Raw genomic sequence first — 22373 nt, 5'->3', positions numbered from 1 at the left:
TTTCAAATTGTTTTTTTGAACGTGACAATGAGTTCACTGTACTAAAATGGCACACACAGTCACCAGATCTCAACCCAATAGAGCATCTTTGGGATGTGGTGGAACGGGAGCTTCGTGCCCTGGATGTGCATCCCACAAATCTCCATCAACTGCAAGATGCTATCCTATCAATATGGGCCAACATTTCTAACAGAATGCTTTCAGCACCTTGTTGAATCACTGCCATGTAGAATTAAGGCAGTTCTGAAGGCAAAAGGGGGTCAAACACAGTATTAGTATGGTGTTCCTAATAATCCTATAGGTGAGTGTATTTTACAGTTATTTTGTGTCTTTGGTTGTGCAAAGGCAGATGTTATCTTTTTCCAAAGTTTGGTTTTAAATTCATGGTCAATAAACCTAATTGATATGACATTTTACCTTTTTAATGTTTTGGTTCAAAAGACAGAAATTATGAATTGTTTTGACAAATGATAGTTAAGCTCAAAGGATGTTGAGTTGATTCCAGACTGGTTTATGTCAAAGTCCAGTCAGGATACTGTTTTAAAACATGTATAAACAGGTTTTTTAAATGAAATAAATTGAATAAAACACTCAAGGTTCAATGAATGTAATCGTTCATTTCACCTGCAAAGAATGTAGTCTGGGTTCCATACAACGTACATGCTTGCATCCATGTTATATTTGGGCATTTTGGTAAAAAAAAAATCAAATTTCTGATGTAAAGAACTTTAAAAACGGGTCAAATTTGATCCGAAGGTCAACACAAGGGTTAAGAACATGGTGGCAAGTACTGTACACATAAACAGGACTGTATAGACCACGAAACAAGACTGTTGTAATTTTTTTAATCAAATATTTAAGTCAAAAAATACTTACATTTATGGGTGTCTCAGGTCGCTGCGGCAGCCTTTGTTGCTTGTTGTACAATAGCCCTTGTTTACAAGTAAGCTCGCGTCCTCCCTAGGTTTGAAGGGGTATACACCCCTTTGTCTTAGCCCTAGCCCTTAATAAAAAGAGTATCGGGACAGCACTTTGTCTCACGTGAACGCGCAAAACCTAGGGAAAGGGGTAAGGGGAAGGGGTAAGATAGAGAAATGAGATTCAGCCCAAGTCCTGGTTCTTTACAATCCTGCCTACAGCACCTTTACTCATAGTTCCAATGAAGTAGAATTATTTAAAAAGGAGCTGGGAGGTTGTGCGGTTTTTTTTGGGGTGGGAACGCAAACGTAATATAGCAACATAACAACTGATGTAAGCAATTACTTTTGATACTTATATAAGTAAACTAATATTATTACTTTTTTAAGGAGTAATAAGTAAATAGTAAGATATTACACGTTCTGAGAAACTTGCCCAGTGATGCTCCCTGTCAGGACGCTCTAGCCTTGCGCCTCCCGGCATCTTCTCCCCATGTTTGTGTGGGTTTACTTGCCCCCCCCTCTCCTTTATACAAGATTATTTCCACATTATAACCATGACATATACATCTTTAAAAATACGTTTAATAAAAGAGTTTAAAATGGGATGATGAAACAACAGACATTTTATTTTTTGTAATGATTTATTCAATTATTTAATAATATGTTTATTCTTTCTTTCATACATTTATTTCCTTGTCATGTCTTATTGGCCGTTTTGGAGTTCTATACCTTTTAAAAGGTAATTTTGTGTGTTTTCTTTTTAACCTGGTCACTATTTTCCTATGCATAGGTGTCTAAGTGACTAATGTGAACAACAATCTTTGAAATTGCTCCAGTATTGAGTGAGAATGCTGTAACCGGCAGCTGTAAACCGGGATGCAATGTAACCTTACTGGACAGATGTTCAGAGTTAGCGTCCACTAAAAGTTCCGTTTTTGCCGTAGACAGACTCAGATTATTATTCAAAGTGGCTGACAACATTTTGGAAAGGATCCCTACAGAGATAGACCTTTTAGTTACAGAGTAAGATCTTTATAGTTTAACATGAAACAGCCCCAAAATAACCATCACCAAACCAACCAGACTCCATGTAAATAATCACTACTTTTAGTGTGTATAGAGCAGCATATCTCCACCAGACTCCATGTAAATAATTACTACTTTTAGTGTGTATAGAGCAGCATATCTCCACCACCCCCCATGAAAATAATCCCTATTTTTAGTGAGCCAGCATTTCCCCCCAAAACCCCCTTTTTTTAAAAATCACTACTTTAGCGATAGAGCCAGAATCCCCCCAACCCCATGGAAAAATCAGTATTTTAAGTTGTTAGCCAAATTTCCACTGAAATGGGGGATTTAAGTTTATTCAATCAGAGGGGTTTTGGGGAACGGGGAAAGAGAAAACAAAGACGGCTTTTTTTTTTTGTTTCTGGCGTTTAAAATGAAATGTTTTTTTACATGAAAAAAAGAGGATTTTTACACGGAGTCTGGGGGGGTTTGGTGAGGGATTTCGGGCTGTTTCATATAAATTTAAAGGCTTACTTTTTAAAACTAAAGGGGTCTCCCAAAAGGGGACCCTTTTAATGTTTTGTCAGACCTTGAAAAAAACCCCGGCCTGTCAACGGCAAAAACAAACTTTTTTGGCCCCAAACTGAAAAACCAAATACCCCAATACTTACATTGAACGGGTTTTTCGCGGGCTCCCGACTGCCTGTCTTTTTTTTTTTCGACCTTTTTCAAAGATCATCAGCATTAAACCAAAAAACATAGGGTCCGGTTGAAAACAAAAAAATCCCTTTTAAAACTACCGGGGACCTATTTTTAAACCCCCATTAAAAAAAGATATATTTTTTAAGCACACTACACCAACAGGGGTTTTGGTTTACCAAGCCCCGTCCGATAGACGAGACACACTGCGTGCTCTTAATCCGGGGGGGTTTAAAGGGGAAATCAAGCCAAAACCTAAAGTTCTCCCCCGGGGCCAAGCGGCTCGAGCCGTAAACGGCTAAAAATTTGCAAAAGGAAAGTATATAGTTTAGGATATGAATTTGCACGCGTTTGGAGGGCAATGGGAGTTTCAATCTATGGGAAAAAACTACAGATGAAAAACCCTTTTATTTCAAACCGCCCCTCTCCACCCCCCACAAAAGACAGACCAGTAGACCACTTGAAAAAAGAGGAAAAGGTAAAGGGGGAAAAGGGTCGATAGGGTCAGCGTTTTGGGAGCGGCAGGTAGAGGGTTGGGTGACGGTTTCTTTTTGGCTTTGGTCTGGGACTTGAGGGCCCCTGACACTTCAACTGGTTTACCGTAACAGTCAAAGTTGGAAAGTTCAAAGTCTCGAGGTAAAGATCCCACAATGCTGAAGTCATGGGAGCGAAGGTCCGACTTGGAGGTGCAAACTTTCTTACAGCGAGTTTCTACCACCTGGTGAAAGACAGAGAAGGACTGAGTATTGTCAGGGACTGAGAGTCATCATGAGGTCAGGTCTTGTCTTACAGCTTTCTAGTTCTAGCCAAGGGGGTAAGCGGGCGTCCACGAAGCGTAGCTCCTATGGCGCCATTTTAATGCTACAAAGCACTCACCTGCTGTTAGCATTCCATTGACTGCTATTCGTTTTGGCGCCACTTCGACAGCAAATAACTTTACATCTGAAGCGTTTAAAATCTTAAGTTGTCCATTGTTCACACACGACAATGTATAAAAGGCTCCATTACCTTATATCTCACGTTATGAGTCGCAGACGTCTTTGAAAAAACAGGCTAACGATTGTGTCATAATCATGCTTACTGTCACATACCTACAAATCATTTTATTGTCAGGAAAAGCTTGCAGGTCAGGAGAAGCACACTAGCTTGTTAGTTAGCTGCAATTAGCCTGTGTCTATGTTAATGATAACTAGCATGGTAGTTAGCTGTAATTAGCCTGTGTTTATGTTCATGTTAACTAGCATGTTAGTTAGCAGTAATCAGCCTGTGTCTATGTTAATGTTAACTAGCATGGTAGTTAGCTGTAATTAGCCTGTGCCTATATTAATGTTAACTAGCATGTTAGTTAGCAGTAATTAGCCTGTGCCTATGTTAATGTTAACTAGCATGTTAGTTAGCAGTCATTAGCCTGTGTCTATGTTATCTCCTAACATATACCTACCTCTCTATCTCTGCTGATTGGGAATGATTGAGATTTCTCTTGCACAGCTACCAGAAGACTTACAACTTTCAGACAGGTTGCTCACGTCACATCTACGTCTTCAAGCTCAGTTGGAGGCTTGAAACATTTTACAATACATGTGATTTTCTTCAAAGGATGCATGTGATGATTACTATAAATAATGTAAGCGTCAGAAATCTATTCATGCACACTGCTGGTCCATTTACCTGCAGAGTGTTGACATGTATGGGTGTTCCACCAGTCCCATTCACTGTGTTGTTAATTTTATTTGAAGTTTTATTCTTTCCTTCTTTCTCTTGCAAAGCTTTCTCCTTCGTGGCCATTTTGGCTTTCTCCTCCTCAATCAGTCTGGGACTGTTCAGCATCACCTACAGAGAAAGGTTGAGGGAAAGAGAGAGCAAGAGAGCGAGAGAGAGAGAAGTTATGGGAGCGAAGATCAGAGAAAGAGTTCCATGAGAAGCAGCTGCATCAAAATGAGCTCCTGATTTGGTCCTTTTTTGTTTTTGAAAATGACACAAACTCCCAAATATCTGCACTGAAAACTTTACCTTGAGGAAGAAAATGAAACACCTGAGGAGGAAGAAAAAACTGCAAAGGAAAACAATAAAAATACTCGCGGTATAACTGAAAAAACAACAACTGTCAACTGCCACCATCAGGATGAACAAGAAAACATCTCAAATCTAGACCCATTTGTCTACAAAGTGAGTGACTACGTATCTGTGCAGATATTTTGTACACTTTGTTATTACATTTTAAAGAAATAGTTTGAGCTGAAGTATATATGTGTATACAGTATATATATATATATATATATATATATATATATATATATATATATATATATATAGTAAGAGTAAGAAGAGACTCTTTTGGTACATACACCCACATTTCTTCCTTTGGCAGCCGTAGCCTACTGTGGATTACTTTATCTCTGACCTTTTTTGATTTTTAATATCAAGGCATTCACAGTCAGTCCCCTTACTCCTCTGTCTGACCATAGTAAAATAACAGTATATCAGTATAGTATAGTATATATACAGTAACAGTATAAATACAAACCTCTCCACAGTCCTACAAATGGACTGCGAGCAGCACTGATCTCTACTGAAAGGCAACGGACAGTCCCCAAATCCAACCACTCTTGGATGAATCTCTTTGTATATCCTTTCCTTACAGCGAAGACGATGTGAGTTTAGCTATTAACAACATTAATGCCAAGGTAGCAAACCTAACAAATTTAACCAAATAATATTAATGGTGAAACGTGTTTTCATAACGATTGTAAAAATAAAAACAAAACATTTTATTTTGATCACAAAAAATAACAGTGATTGTGACATATTACATGACTTTAACTTTCAACTAAATCTTTAACCCGGAAAATACTGAGATATATATCTATATATATAGAGATATATATACTCATACATAGAAAAAACATACAGTATATATATATATGTACACACATATATGTATGTTTTTTCTCCTTCTTTCATAATCCAAGACTCTCTGGCCATGGAGGTATAACCCATGAGTATGGAGATGTATATGTACAGTTTTACGTGTGTGTGTGTGTGTGTGTGTGTGTGTGTGTGTATTAGCTGACCTGCACCACAGCGTATTCCACCAGTGAGGAGAACCCATAAAGGAGGCAGGTAATGAGCCAGATATCAATGGCTTTTACGTAGGAAACCTTCGGTAGCTCTGTTGCCAGGAGCATACTCTCACTGGACAAAGAGAGGACTGATAAAATACCTGGAAACACACAGATGTTAACACATTAAGGTTACCACGTGTGAATGAATATGTTCAGATAAGTGACAAATTAAAACGACTTAGAGAGGGAAGAAAAGGGGAGCCAAAAAGTGGTGTAAAGTGTGAAACGCTTATCCTGATAGGCTCCAGTAAAGACAGAAACAGTACGTAGAAAATGTAAGGATAAAAAGGATTCAATCTAATAATATACTATAAGAAGCAATTATAAAAATTATAAAAAATATATTGTACATCCAAGGCCTATTTACAAAACAGCGGGTCTGTTCAAATACCCATACTACCATACTGCTTAATATGCCAGAAAGAGATCCCAATCCATAGTAGTCTGCCAAAATTAGCAGGATGTCTGACTGCATCCGCTCACATTGCAGTATGCGAGCCAGCGTGATTTTCTGGCTATTCTGAGCCACAATCCTCTGTACAGCATATATGAGTAAGAGGGTCAAAGTTTTAAGACACATTGTGTGTCCTAATTGTATGCATACTGCACACAACAGTACTTCGTATTGTCAGGTCAGCTGCAGTACTAACTAAAAGTAAAAAGAAAACATATTTGGAACACAGCAAGTGACTATTGCACACAGGGTGTGTGTGTGTGTGTGTGTGTGTGTGTATGTGTGTGTGTGTGTGTGTTAGTGATTTATTAAGCAGTCCTATCGCCTGGGGAAAAAAGCTGTTAGTCAGCCTGCTGGTGCATGTTTTGGGGGTCCTCCAACAAGCAGGAAGGCAGTTGTGTGGGTGTGTGTTGGGTCCTTAGTGACCCTCAGGGACTTTCTGAGGTGTGTGATGATGTCAGCATGTAAAGTACAATCAACTAGATTGTGAGAGGGCATGATAAAGCGAGGCTGGTTTGATCAATGGATGGAATAATGGACTAAAAGCACGATGGATTGTCTGATGAAGACAGAATTGAGAAAATCAGTTCTACTGGAGAGTCTCATAAGTACCAGTACCAACCATGTACAGTATGCATAGTATATACTCAGTACATACTATTACATTCATTTAAAAAAAACAACTTGCTGTTTGTGCTTAAAACCTCCATAAGAACAAGAGCTAGATGGCATAAAAACCTGAAGTGCTAATTTTCCAGTGCACACTCAGTGTTCCAGTACATGTTCTTAGAGGGTTCTCTGTGTTTATGAGAAATGACACATCATTACAGCAAGTGCTGACATCGACACAAGGTGCCATGCTGCAGTCGGAGTAAGGTGTTTTTTAATCTGCTGTTGAAGCTGGTCAGGGACTCTGATGGTCAGGGACTCCGATGGTCAGGGACTCCAATGGTCAGGGACTCCAATGGTCAGGGACTCCGATGGTCAGAGTCTCTGAAGGTCAGGGACTCTGATGGTCAGTGACTCTGATGGTCAGGGGCTCCGATGGTCAGGGACTGTGATGGTAACGGACTCTGCTGGTCAGTGATTCTAATGGTCAGCGACTCTGCTGGTCAGGGACTCTGATGGTCAGGGACTCCGATGGTCAGGGACTGTGATGGTCAGGGACTCTGCTGGTCAGTAATTCTAATGGTCAGCAACTCTGCTGGTCAGGGTTTCTGCTGGTCAGGGACTCTGCTGGTCAAGGACTCCGATGGTCAGGGACTCTGCTAGTCAGATACTCTGCTGGTCAGTGACTCTGATGGTCAAGGACTCTGCTGTCCTGATTTTAGTGGGGAGTTGAACAAGATGAGGAACTAACATGGTCCTCAGCGTGACGGGGCAGCCCATTATCCAGAGGCTCGTACAGGGTGGGGCCATGGCTTTAATGTACACAAGGAGTCCCTTTACAGGGGGGTTAGGGCTTGAGTCTAATTCATTCCAACATATCTTTAATTAATTGAATGTCTACATCTTCAAATCTCATGCGCAAAGGAAATTAAATCAGCTTAATAATTGAGGAGTCACTGTGAAAGAGTCAGATTTAAGTTCTATAAAAAGAATATAAAAACTATTTTTTCCTCTTGAAGAGCCAATATAAGCTTCTCAGACCAGGCTGTTGGCTGGTTTGTAAACTACTTTTGGTTGTAAACAGTGTCTGCAGTTTAATGGTCTCTCATCCAGTTATTCAGAAGTCACCAAAGGTGTGCCGCAAGGGTCAGTTTTAGGGCCCGCTCTCTTCACAAAAATGTGGGTCAGAATGTTGATGATGCATCTTAACACATGTATGCCGATGACACAACTGTTTATAGTCGTGCAGACACTGCTGCCCTGGTCTTTGAACATCTGCAGGCTGCATTTGACGCTATACAGTCAGACCTGTTGCATCACAAACTGGTGTTATAAGCTGAGAAAACAAAAGGAATGCTGTAGACAAAAACAAGGTGTCAGCAGTTCTCCTTTCTGTTACATCCACCAAGGCACCCCTATTGTAGCCTCTTATAAATACCTAGGCATTTACATTGATGAAAATCTTTCTTTCTGACACATTCTCACCTCTCCTGGATAATGGCGACATTGTTTATGTGAATGTGTCTTCCAGCTCTCTGCAGATGCTGTCTATCACGGAGCACTACCATTAATTACGGGTTCATTGCACTCTGTACTCTCTGCTCAATTGGCCATTATTATTCATACCTACACTTTTGCACTGGTATAGCTTCATCTACAAATCCATCCTTGGATTGCTGCCAACTTATTTATCCAGTTACATGTCACACAAGCACTGCAGTCACAGCGTACTCCCCCAGGCCTTCATTACCTTCCCATCAGTTCGTACTGAGCTTGGCAAAAAGGCTTTCTTTTTTTCAGCCCCCTCAACCTGAAATACACGGCTGCAGGATCTACTGTAAAACTGTCCAGCTTGATTCCACTAGCACAGTGAATCCTCAAGTTTAGGCAATCTGGCCCAACGGAGTCCGATGCAGTCACTCCATATAAAACACATCAAGGCTACATCACTCCCAGCAAACGGCATGGTGAACAACGAGGGGAAAAGGCTTCAGTGATCTGTTTAACTGAACATTATCTGTCATTGTTACTGACTTTATGAGTTTAGATAACTGACACTCGCCCTTCCTGCTATTGTTACACACATGTTAACTAACCACACACACTTGCCTTGTTCAGGGACTGATAACCGCTGCTGAGGAATAATAGGGAAAACAATAAAATGGATATTTTGTGTTTCTTAAACAAACGGGTAACACTGATGTATGAAACTGCCAATTAGATTAATTGACTTGTTAATTGAAGGTGTTGAACGCTATTCCAGATTAACCCTTGATAACAATACTGATAATTGGCAGCCTTAACCTAGAAGTTATGCAAGCAGGCGAGGTAGAGAGTGAAAACCTATCCTTTTTGTTTCGGAGTTCTCAAACAAATATCAAATCTCACCAGGAGAAGTAATGTCAACAGTCAGATGGGGCTACCAGGTGTGTCAATAGGCATGTAGCTTAAAAACTCAGCTAAATCCATGCTAACATTTGTACTGATGTACACCTGTACTGTTTTTTTACTCTGCAAAAAAAACTCAAAAGCATAGCCAGTAGCAGAATTCTGCATTGCATGGTGCACCTAACTGTGAGTCGCATACTGCAAACAGGAAAGTAAAATGCAAATGCAGCATGAAAAATGTATATACATGTGTGGTACTCACCCAATGGCACCCGTGCAGCTGAGGCATCAGGGTTGATCCAGAATGATAACCAGGACAAAACAACAATCAGCAGAGTTGGAGCATAAACTCCCATCAAGTAGAAGCCAACCTGCCGACGCAATTTGAAAATGACCTCAATGCAGGTGTAGTATCCTGGAAACAGAGAGAGCAGTATAAGCCATGTTGTGTTGTTTTCTTTTTTGTTGTTATTTGATTCATTGGATGTGGGATTGCTTATTTCAGGTAACTCATTAATCATCATAAAAACTCAGTAGAAGATGGTCAAACAAAGTCTTCTTCTCCTCTTACATATTAGAGCAAAAAGAAGGTGTGCCAACACTAAAAAGTAGAGTACTACATATCCCAACCACCTCTCAATATTGACCCTTGTGTTGTCTTCCCGTCAAAATTGAAAATCAACACTTTTGTTGACGCTTTTTTATTGGTTTTTGACTTTTTCTTACGTTTTTTTCCCTTTTTTCAACGTTTGTCACATTTTTGACATTTTCAACACTACGTAACACTAACTTATTAACTTTAGTTTTCCAGTTATTTTTGGAATTTATGGCCAATGAACCTCATTTATAGGAAATTATACCTAATGTTTGAGTTAGAAAAGCAGAAATCTTGAATTATTTAGACTAAAATTAAAGGAATGGATGTTGATGGATAATCACATACTGGAATATGTCAACTTTTACTCAATACTATTTCAAAACCACTTCAATTTGTTTTTCAAATGCCATAAAATCATGTCAAATCAAATACAATCATAGATAAAATCAATCATGTTATTTTGGGTAGTCAAAAAGAACATTGATGTAGGAAAATGGGTCAATTTGACCCGAGGACAACATGAGGGTTAAGCCTCAAGGGGCACATATATACTGTAAATATATCAGTAAATGGAGTAATAGATGATTGCTATGCCATATCTATGCACCAAATGAAGACAACCCAACATGTTTTAAAGAAGTGTTCAACCTTATCTTTGATAAAAGTACAGGCATCATAGTAGCAGGAGGGTACGTGTGTCTGTGTCATGTCCCAGACAGCAGACAACCCCCCCAACAACCAGATCTAAGCCATGCGTCAGAATGTGCAGAGCTTTCAGTCATCATTGTAAAGAAGTGGGACTAGCACACACATGGCGATATGAATACTCAAGCGGCCGAGATTTCACATTCTAGTCCTTATTCACACATTGACCTTTAATTGAAACCCTTGTGTAGAAGCACATAGAACAGTAGACTGTAAAACATGACACTCTAAGATAACTCTAGTGCTGGTTGAATGGGATTTGGGTCATGTTGTAGAATGGGCTTAAAACCCCTTTACATCCTGCAGGACGTTTGTAGTGGCAGTTGTAACTCGCTTATTTGGTACATTCATCCTTATGGTTGTGTTAGTGTTGATGCTTTAGTTATTTCAATGTATGTATTATATATAATTATGTTACTCATAAATACTATCCTGTGTGGCTGTGGTGACTCAGTGGGTAGAGCAGGCACACATATACTGTACTTTGAGGCTTATGCCTCTCGCTAACCTTTCTCACCTAGCTTTCCTGTCCATTAAAGGCTGAAATGGCCAAAAAAATAAAATAAATACTAACCTGTTCCTTTGTAGTACTTTGTGCAGTTCCCATATCTGATGTCCTCTTGTTTGATGTCAAACTGAGGGAGAGCAATCTCATCCATCTGAACTGGGTCAGACTGCCACATGAACACAAGATCACTGGTGGTATAGCCAACTAAAACATAAAAATGAAAATGAACAATCTATATGTTCAGCATCCCCAGTTTTACCACATCAGGCATTGGGTTCAAACACATTATTTGTACATTATGAGCTAAGATTTTCATGTTCTTCTGATTTTCTTTTAAAATATACAATGGACTGTATTTATATAGCGCTTTTCTTACATAGTACAGGATCATTCACACACACATTCATGTACTGGTGGCTCATCAGATACACAGTCACACACCGATGGTGCAGCGATTCAGGGTTCATTGTCTTGCCCAAGACAACACTCTACCACCTGAGCCACTTCCGCCCAAAGGAAGTCCCACTTCCTCTATGTGTGACTTCATTTTCTAAAAAAATGTAATGCTCAAGATGCTAGCAATGCTGAGCAAAATTTGGTTAACACCATAGGAACTTCATCCCAACCCTGGGCTGTGTTTGGGGGTGATATAGAGCTGCATACAACGCCCAACCTCATGTCTTTTTTTTGGTTTGTCCAGATTTTTTCAAATTTTGTGAGTTTTTGACCATCCGAATGCCTTAAAATTGCGATTGTGCACCAGAAAAATAATAATTTTTACAAAAACAATAGGTTGCTCACACTTTAAAGTAATCAAAGGTGTGTATCCTGGCTTTGAGAATGTTAACAGTTGACTGTAATACTTGTCACAAGCGGTTACTGACTTAATATCCAACATCTGTGTGTGTGTGTGTGTGTGTGTGTGTGTGTGTGTGTGTGTGTGTGTGTGTGTGTGTGTGTGTGTGTACTTACAGCTCTCCATCTGCATCTTACACAACTGTGTGTCCATCGGGAAGAGTTTAAGATCCAAGGGACAGGACAGCGTCACGGACAGCCTACCACACACACACACACACACACACACACACACACACACACACACACACACACGCACACAAACTACTACTTATTGCATTTTACATGTATCACTTGTTTACACTTATTCAGATCTTCTCTCTATGCTGTCTTCTAGTGGTCGACTGCATAAGCAGCAGCTGTGTAGCTGGGAATGCAGAGACATATAATACAAAGAGGGAGATTGATAAAAAAAGATTTCAAAAAAAGTGTGAGTGTGTACCTCATACTGATTAATACATCTCCATTCCTAAATATGAAGAGGAGAATGTTGTCCTGGGTGACATCGTGAAAGTTTGCGTTTTTCTCATTGGCAAAGAAAAGGTCTGGTTTCCACAAACACTGGAACATGTTGGGGTCAATAGTCAGTGCGTCGTTCTTAAAGTCTGTGGGAAGTCGCAGGCGAGGGTCATTCCATCTCTGACGAAGAAATATGTTCACTCTGTAGTCCTGTAGACAGAGACACGTTCATCTACAGATTTATCATACTATTTAAGCAGTTGCACATATATTCAAAGATTTGTTCTAAATACAATATATAAACTAAATACAAGAAAAAATAACACTAAGTGTGGTTGTGGTGTGTGTGTGTAATGTGTCACCATAGTAGTTTCCTGGATGGACCCAAAGCTGTTAATGAAAATGTTCACCCTGGACTCCACTGGGATGCCTGAAACACACACACACACACACACACACACACACACACACACACACACACACACATGAGACAAACTTAAAGCAATACGACCCCAGACTGTTCAATTCTTTAACAGTAACAGATCATTTTGAATTTACAAGCAGTAACAGATGCTGATCAGTTACTGTATTTGGAGAAAAACACCTTCTCCACTAGAAAATGCCACATGAATGCACTGAACGTACAGTTTTATATCCGAAATGTGGGTTTCTTTCAACCAAATTGCCCAAAAATAACATAAATGATTCCACATTATTCAGGTAAAATTAATGATTACTTTCATTTAAGTTTTTGGGTGTTTTTATTTAATCTTATAGCATTTGAATTTTTTTTTTTTTTTTATGGTTTCAAAACAGTATCCGGACTGAACTTTGACATCTACCCATCTTTGATCCACGCAACATCTTCTGATCTTAACTATTGGTCAAAATAATTCATAATTTCTGCCTTTTTAACTAAAAACTCATGTATAATTTGATATAAATGAGCTTTGTTGACCACGAATACCAAGAATAAATGTAAGACCTATTATTAAACCACATGAGGTTTTAAAAAAAAGCCCCAAAAGCATGGAAAAAGTGACACATAAATCAGAAAAAGCAACAAAAACATTGGAAAAGCACAAAAAAATTTTGACCTGGAAGGACAAGGTCATGGTTAACGGGAAGAAAACACAAGGGTTAAAGGCCATCTCACTATCTGTATAGGGCGAGAAGTCTGAAGGCGGTATAGGTGCTTGTGAAATCATGGGGAGAGGAGGAAAATCTCCTGGATGAGGGGTTGGCGGTGCAGTTGGGGTGAAATCTGGACCCTCTGGAAAAAACCCATCCCATCACCAGCTTTATATGGGGAGGTTTTTTCGCTGATGTAACCCACAAAACCTCCCCTATAACCTGTTCTTCTCTGGTAATCACCCAGAATTCAAAGTCCTTTATTCTGTCCACTATCATACTTTGAAACCTAGGACTGAACATCTTATTTTGCTATTCTGAGGTCTTGCTTGTGCCTTATTTCTCTGGGAACCTTATTTTTTTAATGCATTTATTTATTTTACTCATTGCCCTCATGTGTTGTTTCTGACATACTCCTGGACTCCTGTCTGCTGTGTGTTGAATTGAATTGCCTTTTGGGATAAATAAAGTTGTTTGAACTTGAATAATCACCAAACCCCCTAACCCAGTAGTGTTGGAGCCCCCCTGGCTGAAACAACATAATCAGCACATAAACTAATAAACACGCGTTCTTCTAGGCTTTCATTAATGATTTTCTCAGTGACTTTTTCAACCAGTTTGTTTTTGCTACTTAGACGATATTCTCCTTTTTTCCCAGTCAGCCGAGGTGCACGCTGGAAAACAAACTATTTGTAAAAGCATCTTTTAGTGTGGGAGGATCATTGTGGATCCAGAAAAGAAGTGGGCAGTGGAAGAGTGGCTGGTGCTTTCCTGGGGTCTCTATAAGCGTTTTTATTCAGGACTATAGTAAGGCTTTCTCTCCACTCACCAGACTCAGCTCTGGTATTGTGATGTTCTGTTGGTTACCTGAGGCAGCCCTCAGGTAGGCAAGGGCCCAGAGCCCTTGAATGCACCCAGGAGACCGCTTACCGACTGGCTAATGGCACAGGAACCCAATATATTAGCCCATTCCTGTTGAAAAAAAGCCATTAACACCACTGCTGTCACTGCTTTTTCTTTGAATAAATTATGAAAAACCTGTCAGTGTCGGCAGTGTGGGTTTGGTTCTGTTGTGACTTAGATGATGATGAGGTCACAAAATATAGGTTCGATCAGCCGGCAGCTTGTAATGACTGCTGGATAACAGTTGGGATTTGTGAGTCGTGAGGACTTGTGCCTAGCAGTCTGAAAAACATTTGAATGTTTCTTTTCCTTTCTGTCTACTGTGGTTTTTCAGCAAAGGTAACATTTATACTTTACCACATGCAATCAGATGAAAGCATTATATGCTTGTTTATAATATCATTAGTACAATATCTTTTGTGAATCAGACCATGAAACAGTGGAGATAGCGGTTGCAAGCAATGCACACATCAGCTGTAATGGGAATAACGGCGTTATAAATAACGGCGTTACTAGTTACTTTAATAATTTGTAACTGAGTATCTAATTTAGTTACTTTTTGGAAGAAGTAACAAGCAACTGTGACTAATAATTTGGCAATAAAACTCTCTAACACTTCATGACTGGGTGCTATAAGACTCTGAGACATCACAATACTGCAAGCTGCACAATTGGTCTATTTACATTTTATCATACCATTGAAGCAGTTGCACATTTTTGTTTTCTCAATTTGTAAATATTTAAGTATTTGTTCTTGTATTTTATCCTATTATTATTTTATGTATATTGTATCCTAGTATTTCATTTATATTTATATTCTGTGCTGTGTGACTGATTTTGCTGCTGCAACACTGTAATTTCCCGTTTTATTGGGATCAATAAATATCTAATTACTTTTTTAAAGTAACTTGCCCAACACTGGATTTCAGCTCTGTGAATTCGCCAATGAGTGTATTTTGTTAGCATTCCTTAGCAAAGGGAAGGGACTCCTAGGCACTTTATAGCTAATCCATCTTATGCTATTGGCTCCTATTGATTGTTTTCATCATGGAAACCCGTAAGATTTATCACATGTGCTACAAGTCAACGCTCAGAGTTCCCTGGACTATGCTTCACAGGCTGAAAGATTGTTAAAAGCTGCAAATTGGACTCAGAACTCTTATCCAAGGTACCGCACAGTTTGTTGCTCTTTTTTATGATTGAGAATTATTTATTATTAGTATGCAGTGTATTATTTTATTTTTAAAACTGCATACAAAACAAAAAACAGGGACACATCTCCTCCCGCCCAAACACCCTCACTGGCCACCACTTACTCAGACAAAACATGAGACAAGATAACATAATAACCTTAATTTGGAATACAAAAAAATAATAACCAAATAAACAATAGTAAGCCCATAGTATACGCCCCTCCTGTTACAGGAGGACTCAAATGCACGGCTCAGAAAAAAGGATTTATTTAGGGAACAAAGGGAAAAGGGGAGTGGGAAGGTTGATGCCAAGGACACAGAGGACAAGAGGCTGGGGAGATCTTGGGAAGTGAGGATATATGGCAACTGGGAGCCGAGGGGGAGACACGGGAGGTGAAGCATGGAAGAACCGGGAGCTTGAGCCGAAGAGGAGACACAAGCACGGGGAGCCGTAGGAGGAGGAGGACCAAGAGGTGAAGCCAGCTGACCGGCGGAACGGGCGTGAGGATAGTGCAGCACAACCGGAGCAACGATCAAGTGAAGCTAGAGAATGGAGAGCCAGGGTAGAAATACTGTTGGAGATGGTTGATGACAAGCAGGGGTGAGCAGCGGGAGCAGCTGATTACTGATGACAAGCAGGTGCGCGCAGTCAGCTGGCTTTGGCAGGAGAGAGGGAGAAACCAAACACAGCAGGGAAACAGGACAGACCAACAGAAAATTCAGAAAAATTGTAAACAAAACAAAAACTCACGGCCCTCCAGAAAGTACTTTACCCCATTTTCTAGTATAGCCATTCAAAATTGCAAACCATTTATATGACAGGAGTTGGCCCCGGGGAAGACCCAGGACTAGGTGGAGAGATTATATCTCCAACCTGGCCTAGGAACGCCTCGGGATCCCCCTGTCAGAGCTGGTTGATGTGGCTCGGGAAAGGGAAGTCTGGGGTCCCCTGCTGGAGCTGCTGCCCCCGCGTCCCGATACCGGATAAGCGGATGAAGATAGATGGATGGATGATTCATAGGACATCTTTTCAAATGCAGCCACCATAGCCACCTTGCCACTTTTGATCTGACAGCACTGCTTCAGTCTTCCATCCTCTTAAATAATCTGTGTGGCTATCATTAAACTAGTCTGGACCCAGCGTCTTCATGTGTTTTACCATCCTGTTTAGGATCTCCAAGAACAAATAATCTTGGGCTGAATGGAATCTAGGTCCCTGCAATCTGACACAGGATATCCCGTATCCCCGTCCAAAATTCCTTGACCTTATTACAGGACCATGGAGTAATTGGCCCTCCTCTGTCTTACATTTCCAACAATTCAGTATGTCAATCCAAGTCTAAAGAGTCTGGACAGTCTTACATATTCCGTCCCATTCCTCGACATCCAGTGTAATATCCAGATCCTTTTCCCATGTCTTCATGAGGGCTGATCAGGATCCATCCCCCAGGTTCTGAATATTATATTTTGTTATTATTTTGTTAACATGTTGTTATTATTTTGGCAGATAGTAAGGCAGATACATTTTGGATTACCCTGCTCCCAAGCTTCGCATCAGGCCTGAAACCGAGGGTTTTCTTTATTTTAGTCTCTGCTGGATAGTGTGTGTGCTAAACATCATAACACAAACATCATGGCCCCCCAGGTAGTTGCCTACCTTGCCTAAAGAGTCTGCTCTTGATCAAGTTAGAGAGTCCCCCTGGATCTGATTGGTTGTTTTCATTTTGGTTGAAGATGACGTTAACAGTTGAATTTAGCAACTTAGCTTTGCTAAATTCAGTAATGTGCCAAGATTTAAAAAACGTTGAACCCATCCCTTAATGGAAAATATATAACACATAAATTGACTAGTTAGTAATGTGTGGCCACAGTCTTTCTGAAAGGAAAAGGTCATCACATACCTGTGCAGTGTGATTATTACCTTGAAAGTTAGGCCTTATTCTTGCGTCATAGCTGGCCATCAGACGGTTCAAGATGTTGGAGGTGGCATTCGCTGGAACATCGGCCAAATCTTCTGGGGTCAATTGGCTGTTAAAGAGAAAGGAAAACCATTAACAACAATTATTAACAATAATCTAAAATGCTATGTTTTCCTCTGGGAAAACTGGGAAATGGAATGGAGCCAGAAATAAATCATTATTTAACACTAGAACCACCATGTTACATGCATGTTAACATGCATGTAACTGTAATTATAAAACCCCTTCACCTATTAGTTTATGACTTTTCCTAAATGGGTTTAATAATCATTTAGTTAGTTATGGGGGGTGGGGGGTGGTATAAAAAGAAAATATGATTCTTTTCACCCGCCCTTATAATAACAGTTGTATTTTGCTGTGCTCAGCAATCACACCGCAGTCGGTAGCCTGGCAGCGCTAATTGTTGACACAAGGCTGCAATCTCACAAGCAAGAGCAAAGTTTCTATTCACAAAACAGGCAACAGTCTCCTAAAACTCTGCCAGCTAGTAAACAAAAAGTAGATCAGGCGACAGTATCCAAAAAACGCTGAACTCAGAGTCACGTCAAAAAAACACAAGCTCACAGGGAAAAAAAGCTGGAACACTAAACTCGAAGTTATAAGACAAACTGGCAGAAAACAAAGAGCAAGGGAGTGAATATATACACATGATGGAAGAGGGGAGACAATTAAAGACAGGTGCAGGACATTAGGGCTGGGAAGGTAGACAAAGACCAGAAGGAAAGGAACTAAAACACACGGTGACTATCAAAATAAAACAAGAAGTGAACAAAGTACAATGAATGTGACAGAAAACATGGGTGGGAGCTAGGCAGCGGGTGCTGGACATGACAGTACCCCCACCTCTAGGACCGACTCCTGACGCCCAAAGCCCATTTGGGTGCTGCTTGTGAAACTCCCGAATGAGGTTAGGGTCCAGGGTATTGCTGGCCGAAACGCATGACCTCTCCTCAGGTCCACATCCATCCCAGTTGACCAGATTTTGCAGACCACGCCCCCTTCTCCATACAGCGACCGTGTAGGCCACTACGGTTCTCCATGCGCAGTGGGAGATTTCGGATAGCCAGCCACACCCTTTAGCCCACTTAATACGATCAACCATTCTCTTGTAATGTGCCAAACTTCTCAGATCTGGCGGGTCCAAGTGCGCCTACACCTGCGGACCAGAGCACCAGCTGATGGGACCCCCACCTCCTTCTCCAGCACAGAAAATAAGGGAGGCTGGTAGCCATAGGCACATTTGAAGGGGCTAAAGCCGGTGGATGCATAAGGTAGGGTGTTGTGGGCGTACTTAACCCAGATTGATAATGGATTCCAGGAACCAAACAGCACAGTCCCTTCTCCAGCTCTTGATTAGACAAGTTAAAAGGGAAATGCTTGGAAAAAAATGTCCACCTGGCACGTCGGGAGTTTAATCTCTTGGCAGTGCGTAGATATTCAAAGATCGTGTGGTCCATCCAGACAAGGAACGGCAGCTCCAACCCCTCCAGCCTGTGGCGCCACTCCTCCAGGGCCAACTTAACAGCTCCATGTTCCCAATGTCATAGGTTCTCTCTGCAGCCGACAACTTCCTGGGAAGGAAGGCACAGGGGTGTAACTTTCCATCCCTTGGTTCTCTCCCACTCCCTCATGTGGAGCATCCACCTTGACCAAAAGTGATGATCAGGATTGGGGCTGAGTGAAGGCTTGGTTGGCTTGGGGGGGGTCCACTGGAACCTGAGCTTAGGAGCATGCAAAGGGGCAGCAACAGTATTGCAGCTTCTTAGGACTTTTCTATAGAAGTTAGCACACCCCAATAAACGTTAAAATTGCTACCTCCTTGTGGGAGTTGACCAATCCTTCACCACTCGCACCTTCTCAGGGTCCATCTTGTCGACACCAGTGATTATCAAAATAAAACAGGAAGTGAGCAAAGTAAGATGAATGTGAAATAAAACTGAAAACATGACCTAGGAGTTGGAGCTGGGCATGACAGGGAGAGTGGTGCCACAAAACATCTTGTGTGTATTCAATCTGTAATGAAGGAGCCTAAAGCCCGGTAAACTGACTTTTAACCCTTGTGTTGTCTTGCCGTCAAAATTGAAAATTAACTGTCACTTGAATGGCGTTTTGAAGTAACTTTAGCAATCAATCAATCATAGATGGCTACAAGGTTTTTGAAATGATTTCCATCTTCTGTTATAGTTTGTAAAGAGACAACTTTATTATTTCATGGATTTCACAAATGTTAGTATTACAGTTATGCCGTAAATTGTTTACATCTGCATAACTCAAATATGCACTTGCCTCATATCGGGCAGTGACACCAACAACAACAACCACAACATGAAGACAACAGTACAACTACAATACAATTTCACAACATTATAACACCACAACAATAGTACCAACAATAAAATCACAACATTAAGACACCACTACAACATTAAGAAGTTTGGGTGCATGCTTGATGGAACATCTTTAAAGCCGTTCCAGTTGATACTGTGACGTTAGATACCGTTACTTACCACCAACCATGTTGCCAGTGAGTCTCGGACATGGATGTATAATAATTCCACTGATGGAGTCGTGACCTTTCCAGTGCATGTCTCCATGGCATGTCTGTGAGTGGGCAGGGTGGGGGCTGGGGGCTTTTTCTTCGTTTGTGTTTATTTGGGGTAGCGATGGAAGACGTGTACAAATATTTTTGGGGTTCGTATAAAACTGCACAAATCCCCTAAGTGACCCTGCGAATTTCGCCGAAAGGTGGAGAACTTTCTGACCTCAATCGTGGGCAGGGATAATTCAATTCAATTCAATTTTATTTATAGTATCAATTCCTAACAAGAGCTATCTCGAGACACTTTACAGATAGAGTAGGTCTAGACCACACTCCAGAATTTACAAGGACCCAACAGTTCTAGTAGTTTCCTCCAGAGCAAGCAACAGTGCGACAGTGGCGAGGAAAAACTTCCTTTTAGGCAGAAACCTCGGTCAGACCCAGGCTCTTGGTAGGCGGTGTCTGACGGGCCGGTTGGGGTTAGAATGAAGAGTGGAAATAACAGTCACAAAAAATAGTAGTTTTTAGTAGTTCTTTGTTGTAGTTCATGGCATAGCAGGGCACTGTGCGGCATTACAAGGCACAGCAGGACGTAGCAGGGCACCGCAGAGCGTTAATAAGCGGGTTGCTAAGTGACTACGAGACTTTTTCACAAGTTATGAAACCGTCTCAGTTAAATGCTGATACAGTAGACGGCAGTGCATCCATCTATCAGAATTAAATATACAAAAATACAATGTACATTGAAATATAATCTAGTAAGGCGTTTAGGCATTTTGTAATGCGTTCAAATATTTATTCTCCTGTGGATCAACTTTTCTCATTTAATGTTCAACCCAGTCTCACTAGAGTTTGTGAAATGTCCACATTCAAATGGCACATTCAAAGCCGATATCCCAGGATGCAATGCAGGCATTCATATCAGAGAATCGGACAACAATCACCGTGTTTTTAAGGACACGTTGCTCAGTTTTGTTCCATTAAGTTAGTCAGCGGAATACTCCGGATGTGACGTCAGCCGGCGGGCGAACAAGTCCACCTACCCACTCCGGAAAAACTACAAGTGGACTAGTATTGTAAAAGGTGCTGGGGCGCATCTCTAGTAGGAGTTGTAGTTTTTAATTATATTGGTGTATTTCTAGTAGAATTTGGTCCTATGTGTATAGCACCTTCTGTTGCTAAATCCCAAGCTTTCAAACTGGTACTGGGTTCAAGGTTCAGAGGTCAATCTTTCAAAGCCGAAGTAATGCATTCTCTTAAGACTGACATATGTTATGCTCCAGGTTGGGACCTTTTTACTGATGTGTTCGCTATAGTCCTACGACATTTCAATTTTTACATATCATTGAGACTTTGCAGGTGGTACTTTATTGTCCACAGGTCTCTATTTCAGCAGAATATGCAAAAGTACTTTTGTCTGTGTGCAGTAGGCTGAGGTAGAAGTGTGCAAAAAGGCCAAAACACATGTTGTATATATAAAAAGCTACATACATCTTACTCTGTGAACAGAAACCTTAGAAACAATCTACGTATCCTTTAAATTTTATGAAAAATGTTCCTCAAACTAGTCACTTCTTAATTTTGAAAAGGTAGAATCAGGAAAGGCTACAAAGGTTAGGATGGCTATAAGCCGTAACCACGGTGATTGATATGAGGATTATCTTCTGAATATAATAAGTAATATGATAGGCCTACCATAAATTATTTCAAAGAAGTAATTTATTTAAAACACATAATAATGAAGTTTGATGTTGAATCTAACCACACATAAATATGCTCATTTTTTTCCCTTTAGTCTTTGCTACTAACATTCATCAACCGCAAAATTAGAAAATTGCGTTTTTAAATAACGATGCATGGAAAATAAAATGGAAAGGCTTCTCTTTTTAAATAGTATTTTTTTGGGGGTTCTCACAAAAGTACATGTCAAAACAAATGCAAAACCCTAGACAGGCTCCAGTATGTCCAAAAGTCACCCGCCAGGGTCCTCACCCACACCAAGACTTGGCAGCATATCCCACCAACCCTCATCCACCTTCACTGGATCCCAAGTCCTGTATCTCCACAGTACCTCTCCAACCTCCTCCATCCATACACCTGACCCCGAAACCTGAAGTCCTCAGACGCTGGCCTGCTCCCAGACCCATCCCAGCACTAGCCTTGTATAGAGAAGTCTTTGCCAAGGTAATCCTCTCCTTTAACCCTGGTTTATCTCTGGCAATCACCAATAAACCATTTATTTTCAAATAATCCACGCATGTTGGGGAACCCCTGGCTTAAACAACATAACCTGCACATAGACT

The 22373-nt window shown here is 40.6% G+C and overlaps 1 protein-coding gene and 1 long non-coding RNA gene across 2 annotated transcripts in view; one reads left to right on the top strand and one right to left on the bottom strand.

Annotated features, from left to right (window-relative positions):
• Positions 1–2969: 2969 nt before the first annotated feature.
• LOC116695521 (glycine receptor subunit beta) overlaps positions 2970–22373 on the bottom strand; it is a 38557-nt gene continuing 19153 nt past the window's right edge. Inside the window, exons 3-11 of the mRNA XM_032525826.1 lie at positions 17474–17580; positions 12688–12755; positions 12309–12535; positions 11984–12066; positions 11078–11215; positions 9463–9615; positions 5699–5847; positions 4296–4457; positions 2970–3345 (exon numbers count right to left, since the gene is read on the bottom strand). Of these exons, the coding sequence (XP_032381717.1) occupies positions 3040–3345; positions 4296–4457; positions 5699–5847; positions 9463–9615; positions 11078–11215; positions 11984–12066; positions 12309–12535; positions 12688–12755; positions 17474–17580 (1393 nt within the window). The 3' untranslated portion in view covers positions 2970–3039. The remainder of the gene's footprint in view (positions 3346–4295; positions 4458–5698; positions 5848–9462; positions 9616–11077; positions 11216–11983; positions 12067–12308; positions 12536–12687; positions 12756–17473; positions 17581–22373) is intronic.
• Positions 19673–21940, top strand: LOC116695684 (uncharacterized). Its single transcript, XR_004333533.1, has 3 exons — positions 19673–19683; positions 21180–21184; positions 21701–21940. It is a non-coding gene; the product is annotated as an uncharacterized LOC116695684 (long non-coding RNA).

The sequence above is a fragment of the Etheostoma spectabile genome, chromosome 2 (assembly GCF_008692095.1).
Source record: "Etheostoma spectabile isolate EspeVRDwgs_2016 chromosome 2, UIUC_Espe_1.0, whole genome shotgun sequence".
NCBI classification, from domain to species: Eukaryota; Metazoa; Chordata; class Actinopteri; order Perciformes; family Percidae; genus Etheostoma; species Etheostoma spectabile.
Note: the sequence above shows the minus strand (reverse complement) of the source record. Positions and strands in the feature narration are given on the sequence as shown.